General features: G+C 39.4%; 1 protein-coding gene across 1 annotated transcript; it reads right to left on the reverse strand.

Moving 5' to 3' along the window:
* Positions 1-5006: 5006 nt before the first annotated feature.
* On the reverse strand, positions 5007-6674 carry LOC129258014 (uncharacterized). Its single transcript, XM_054896471.2, has one exon. It carries the CDS (start codon positions 6672-6674, stop codon positions 5007-5009), a length of 1668 nt encoding a protein of 555 aa, XP_054752446.2.
* Positions 6675-7771: the final 1097 nt, after the last annotated feature.

Genomic DNA, 7771 nt, shown 5'->3' on the forward strand with positions numbered 1-7771 from the left:
AATAATGATTATTTGTTTTTCATTATTTATAAATAATGATTATTTGTTTTTCATTATTTATAAATAATTTGTTGAGTTTTCCATTATTTATAAATTATGATTATTTGTTAAATAATGAAAACGTCTACTTCATTATTTATAAATAATTTTTTCGAGTGCACCATTATTCTCATTATTTATAAATAATCATTATTTAATGTTCGAGTTTTCCATTATTTATAAATAAAGATTATTTGTTAAATAATGAAATATCTACTTCATTATTTATAAATAATAATTTTGTTTCAATATCCCATTAATCATTATTTATAAACAATTTTTACAGTTTGCCATTATATACAAATAATCATTATTTATATACAAATAACCATTATTTATTAAATAATGCCATTATTTATTAAATAATGCCATTATTTATTAAATAATGGAAAACTCGCTATAACATGCAAATGTGGGACCACCCATGATATGAATATTCATGATGCGATTTCCTTTTTCGTGATTTTTCTTCACAAATTTTTGTCCATTTCCTCTTCATAATGACATTTCTTGAAGCAATTTTCTAGGGATATGGTCAGATTGTAATATTCTTCATTTTCTATATAACTTTGTCTTCGTAGAAATATAAAAAAGTGTAATTTTATACGATTTTTCCTACAGTTCACAATCCCCATAGGCGCGCGTGTACGGTAGGGACAACCGGTGAATCGACGGAGTGCTCTTCATCGAAATACTACGTTGGTTGGTCCCCGGAAGTGGCGGGCGGAATTTAGCCCGAATCCTCGATGGAAGTGGATCAAGTGCATATGAGCTGAGAGAGTGAAATATCAGTGTACTTGTACAGGCCCTTCTACTTTTTATAAATATTTCTTGTTGCTTTTTTTGTTAAGTTAATTTTTCCTGGTGTAGAGATAAGTTTCAGTTCTAATAATGCACTTCAAATACATTTTGGAGTGTCTGTTTGAGGCGTTTGGGGCGATTTCACCCTGGCCCCAAAATGCTCGCAACGACAATACGGGGGCATGATGACCCCTAAATTTTTAAAAACTTATTTTTCTATTGAAAATTATCTCAAAATTCACCAAAAGTGTGCACGAAAGCCTTCGTATTTCACTTTTAAAACTCCAAAAAGTGCCCAAATGACAAGCTTGGTCGCTTCGCTGTGTCGCATTCAACTTGAGAACGTTTACGCGTCTGCTTCGATATATCCCCCCCCCTCCTCCGAAAGAAATTCTGTATACGGCCATGCTCTAAAGAGCCTGGCACATTGATTTATGTATACTTTCATTTTCATTATTTTTATCTCATTATCAACATGGCCTTACGCAGAATTTTTTCCAGGGGGGCCGGGGCCGGAGCATGACGCGCGTAAACTTTCTCAAAAAAATCTTGAAAGCGAGACAGCCACGGGACCAAGCCCAAATGACAAGCTTGGTCGCTTCGCTGTCTCGCTTTCAACTTGAGAACGTTTACGCGCGTCTGCCCCCACCCCCCGAAAGAAATTCTGTGAACGGCCATGCTCAAAAGAGCATATGGCACATTGATTTATATGTACTTTTCATTTTCATTATTTTTATCACATTATCATCATGGCCTTACACAGAATTTTTACCGGGGGGGGGGGGGGGGGGGGGGGGGGGGGAGCAGCTAGGATGCGCGTAAAGTTTCTCAAAAAAATCTTGAAAGCGAGACAGCGACGCGACCAAGCTCAAATGACAAGCTTGGTTGCTTCGCTTTTTCAAGATTTTTATGAGAAAGTTTACGCGCGTCCTGCTCCCCCCACCCCCCCCCCCGGAAAAAATTATGCGTAAGGCCATGATGATAATGAGATAAAAATAATGAAAATGAAGTATACATAAATCAATGTGCCAGGCTCTTTAGAGCATGGCCGTATACATAATTTCTTTCGGAGGAGGGGGGGGGGGGGAAGCAGACGCGTAAACGTTCTCAAGTTGAAAGCGACACAGCGAAGCGACCAAGCTTGTCATTTGGGCACTTTTTGGAGTTTTAAAAGTGAAATACGAAGGCTTTCGTGCACACTTTTGGTGAATTTTGTGATAATTTTCAATAGAAAAATAAGTTTTTAAAAATTTAGGGGTCATCATGCCCCCGTATTGTCGTTGCGAGCATTTTGGGGCCAGGGTGAAATCGCCCCAAACGCCTCAAACAGACACTCCAAAATGTATTTGAAGTGCATTATTAGAACTGAAACTTATCTCTACACCAGGAAAAATTAACTTAACAAAAAAAGCAACAAGAAATATTTATAAAAAGTAGAAGGGCCTGTACAAGTACACTGATATTTCACTCTCTCAGCTCATATGCACTTGATCCACTTCCATCGAGGATTCGGGCTAAATTCCGCCCGCCACTTCCGGGGACCAACCAACGTAGTATTTCGATGAAGAGCACTCCGTCGATTCACCGGTTGTCCCTACCGTACACGCGCGCCTATGGGGATTGTGAACTGTAGGAAAAATCGTATAAAATTACACTTTTTTATATTTCTACGAAGACGAAGTTATATAGAAAATGAAGAATATTACAATCTGACCATATCCCTAGAAAATTGCTTCAAGAAATGTCATTATGAAGAGGAAATGGACAAAAATTTGTGAAGAAAAATCACGAAAAAGGAAATCGCATCATGAATATTCATATCATGGGCGGTCCCACATTTGCATGTTATAGCGAGTTTTCCATTATTTAATAAATAATGGCATTATTTAATAAATAATGGCATTATTTAATAAATAATGGCATTATTTAATAAATAATGGTTATTTGTATATAAATAATGATTATTTGTATATAATGGCAAACTGTAAAAATTGTTTATAAATAATGATTAATGGGATATTGAAACAAAATTATTATTTATAAATAATGAAGTAGATATTTCATTATTTAACAAATAATCTTTATTTATAAATAATGGAAAACTCGAACATTAAATAATGATTATTTATAAATAATGAGAATAATGGTGCACTCGAAAAAATTATTTATAAATAATGAAGTAGACGTTTTCATTATTTAACAAATAATCATTATTTATAAATAATGGAAAACTCAACAAATTATTTATAAATAATGAAAAACAAATAATCATTATTTATAAATAATGAAAAACAAATAATCATTATTTGTAAATAATGAAAAACAAATAATCATTATTTATAAATAATGAAAAACCAATTATCATTATTTATAAATAATGAAAAACAAATAATCATTATTTATAAATAATGAAAAACAAATAATCATTATTTGTAAATAATGAAAAACAAATAATCATTATTTATAAATAATGAAAAACAAATAATCATTATTTATAAATAATGAAAAACAAATAATCATTATTTGTAAATAATGAAAAACAAATAATCATTATTTATAAATAATGAAAAACAAATAATCATTATTTATAAATAATGAAAAACAAATAATCATTATTTATAAATAATGGAATGTCGAACTATTATTATTTACAAATAATGAAGTATTACTTGGAATTATATATAAATAATTAGAAATGATATTTTATATAATAGTAGTTATTTACAAATAAAATGTAAATTATATATAAATAATAGTTATTATTTAATAAATAATGATTATATAACAAATAATTGTTCTATATAATATTGGTACATTCGGCGCCTCATACTAAGGTGCCTATGGAGAATAATACACGCAGCACTCCCAGCACCCCCGCTTCCGAGGACATGCACGTCCGCACTATGTAACTGCCATAGGCCTAATGGAACTATTTGCTCTTGATTTCATGCAAAAATATTTTTAGTTCTTGTAAATAATCGAATCTAACAATGAATTCTTATTTTTTTTATCGAGAAATGGAAAGAGAAAAGGACAATTTTGAGAAGCGGTAGTGAGGCCTAAATGAAGGGACGGGGGGGGGGGGGGGGGGGGGGGGTGTCGAGGAACGACATGAGAAATCATGCCTTTATTTTTTTCCGCACCAAAGATTTACTGAGGAACGACATGAGAAATCGTGCCTTTATTTTTTTTCGCTCCAAAGATTTACTGAGGAACGACATGAGAAATCATGCCTTTATTTTTTTTTCGCTCCAGAGATTTACTGAGGAACGACATGAGAAATTATGTCTTTATTTTTGTTTTCGCTACAAAGATTTACTGCGGAACGACATGAAAATCATGCCTTTATTTTTTTCCGCTCCAAAGATTTACTGAGGAACGACATGAGAAATCATGCCTTTATTTTTGTTTTCGCTACAAAGATTTACTGCGGAACGACATGAAAATCATGCCTTTATTTTTTTCGCTACAAATATTTACTGAGGAACGACATGAGAAATCATGCATTTATTTTTTTCCGCACCAAAGATTTACTGAGGAACGACATGAGAAATCATGTCTTTATTTTCTTTTTCGCTCCAAAGATTTACTGAGGAACGACATGAGAAATCATGCCTTTATTTTTTTTTCACTACAAAGATTTACTGAGGAACGACATGAGAAATCATGTCTTTATTTTCTTTTTCGCTCCAAAGATTTACTGAGGAACGACATGAGAAATTATGAAAATACTTACCGTGATTTTCTTATTTACGAGATAACTGGATATATTCATTTGATTTGCTAGTTCATTACGATTAACTTGCACGCCGAATAAAAAGTACACAATTTTCCTGCGCGCGCGCTGCATCTCCCTATGAACGCACTATCCCAAGATCATCGCGCAATTGGGCGTCCATTTCCTCTCATGAGCCTGCACGCAAGGCGAGGGGTAGGTGGGAGGGTTCAAATGAATATATCCAGTTATCTCGTAAATAAGAAAATCTTCAACGTGAAGGGAGGCATGTCTAGAAAAAAAAGTGCGCAAAATAAGGGAGATTAAGACACGGAGGCCGCTGCCTTGAGGGCAGAGGAGGCAAATAAGGCCTCTCCCAAAGGAATGTCCTTTAAATAAAAGGAAGTAAAGGAGTTGGAAGAGCGCCAAAAGGCAGCTCTTAAAATGTCCTCTAAGGCGACTCCATTGAAATGAGCCCAAGAAGTAGCGATACTTCGAGTATCATGGGCTCTCGGCCTAGTGTCCAAAGAAGAGCATCATCACCAGCTGATTTGATCGCCTCAACGATCCAGCGGGAGATGGTGTCTCGTGACGCTGCCGCAAACGGCTCGCGCGACGTGACAAACAACTGATCAGAGTTGCGATGCGACTTCATTCTATCCAGATACCATTTCAATGCCCTGACCGGGCACCAGACTTTGTCCTCGGCAACCGAGGAAAGATCTGAAAGAGGAGCTAGGAAGAACTCAATCGAACCAGAGGTGGCAGTCTGGTTCTTGGCAATGAAAGACGGTGTGGGGATCAAGCGGACTCCACGCCGTTCCCACCAGATGTGACCGGGAGAAATACACAAAGCGTAAATAGAGCTGCGTCTTTGACCGGATGCTACAGCGATTAGAAAAGCTGTCTTAACAGACAAATCATGCAAGGAGCTCTTGGCCAGCGGCTCAAACGGAGGTTTAGCCAAGGCGTTAAGCACAGCCGGTAGACTCCAGGAAGGAGCCAGACTTTTCTTCGGAGGTCGCTTTAGGAAAAATGCTCTCATCAGTCTAGAGAGAAGACTGGCATTAGAGACGTTGGAGCCATCTGGGAATCCGGAATGAAACGCGGCAATAGCCGACCGGAAGCCCCTAATGGTAGAAAGCGAACGACCGATGTCGAAAAGGTGAACAAAGAAATCCGCGATCGCGGCAAGAGAAGCGCTGCGAGGATCAACAGACCGCGCAGTGGTCCAATCTGAAAATCGGCCCAAACGAGAATTGTAAAGATCAAGAGTCGAGTTTCTCCGACTTTGAATCACCAATTGTGAGGCACGATCAGAAAGGCCTAACGCTCTTGCGTCCTGCCCGATAACGGCCATGCGGTCAAGTGGAGGACCGCTGGCAGAGGATGCACGATTCCCAACAGAGGTTGAGATACTATGTCTGATCTCAGAGGAAGTATGAGCGGGTCCCCCTCCAACAATTCTAGGAGCTGTTGAAACCAGCACCTCCTTGGCCAATTGGGGGCCACTAGAAGCAGCCAAGCTTGGTCTTCCTTCACTTTCCTCAATACCTGCGGTATTAGGTGGAACGGAGGAAACGCATAACACCTCCGATCCCCCCAATGGATGGAGAATGCATCCAGGGAAGTTGCTTCTGTTTCGTTGACACGAGAGCAGAACATCGGTAACTTCCGGTTGAGAGCCGTGGCAAACAAGTCTATTTCCAGGGGCCCCCAGTGGGCTTGGAGAGACTGAAATATCTCCGGGTGGAGCGACCATTCGGATGGTAGGCACCGGCCCCGGGACAGAAAATCGGCTATCAGGTTGTTGCTGCCTGGAATGTATGAGGCAATTGGAATGATCTTCGCATGGCGGCACCACTCCCAGAGCTCTGCAGCGAGGGTGTTGAGAGAGCTCGATCGGGTACCGCCTTGGCGATTGATGTACGCCGCAACTGACTTGTTGTCTGTACGAATCAGGACCGTTCGATCGACTAACCTGTGTCGGAAATGCTGAAGGGAGTTGATGACAGCCTTCATCTCCAACACATTGATATGAGGTAAGGTGCGTTGGGACGACCAGACACCCGAGGTCATCTCCCCGCACAATGGCCGCCCCATCCCGTAAACGACGCATCTGTGGTCAGAGCGGCTGATGGGAGGGGAGTGCGGAAGGGCTTGCCCCTCGCTACAAAAGACGTTCACGTCCAGGCGGCCAGGCTGAGACGGATCTCCTGAGACAGGGGGATCCGGAGATGCAGAGAATCTGAGCTCGGTCTGTAATAGCGCAGGAGGTGTCTCTGAAAAGGTCTCATAAGCAGGCGACAATCCCGAAGGATGTCGACAAGGCTTGCCATAAACCCGAGCAACCTCAGCCATGTGCGAGCTTTCACAGAGCTGCGCTCTCTGAGAGAGCGAGCCAGAGAGACGATTGCCCAAACTCTGTCGGGGCTTGGTCGAGCGATCTGGTTTGGCAGGTCTAGAACCGCGCCCAAGTAAGTGGGTACGCGGGAAGGCGAGAGATCCGATTTCTCCCAATTCACTACGAATCCCAACTCCTGGGTGACCCGCAGGAGAAGGGATACGTGTAAGAGGAGTTTGGTCTTTGAACTCGCGACGAGCAACCAGTCGTCTAGATAAACGAAAAGCCTGAGGCCTCGTTCTCTCAGGTGGGCGGCCACTGCTGTGACCACCCGAGTGAAGACTCTTGGTGCCGGGCGTAACCAGAAGGGCATTGCCCGGTATCTGTTTGTCGCTTCTTTGAAGCGAAAACCCAACAGGTTTACTAATATATACTTAGTGCATGGATATATAATTTTATATATATATATATAACATAATCAAATGGGACAACAAACTGAAATAAAAATGTGGTTAACAACAAAATATTTTTTTTCTACAAGGTCCAATTGTGAATGTGAATTCTAATCCATTTGGGCCATTATCTCCATTTAAATAAAAGATTAAAAAGATAATTAAAACAATAAATATATAAACGACCCGAGAGCAACTTGTGTCGAGTATAGGTCAGCCACTGACTGATTTACGTAAAGGAGGACGAGGAGGAGAAAGAGAAAGAGAAGAAAAGAGAGAGAGAGAAAAGAAGAAAACGACGAAAAGGCAATAATGGATAAGAGAAGATAAGGACTGGTGATAGATCGAATGAAATGTGGATGCGATAGGCCTATATATTTTTTAATTAGAATAAAGTATTTTTTTTTTTACAAGTGGTTA

This window comes from Lytechinus pictus, chromosome 3 (assembly GCF_037042905.1).
Source record: "Lytechinus pictus isolate F3 Inbred chromosome 3, Lp3.0, whole genome shotgun sequence".
Taxonomy (NCBI): domain Eukaryota; kingdom Metazoa; phylum Echinodermata; class Echinoidea; order Temnopleuroida; family Toxopneustidae; genus Lytechinus; species Lytechinus pictus.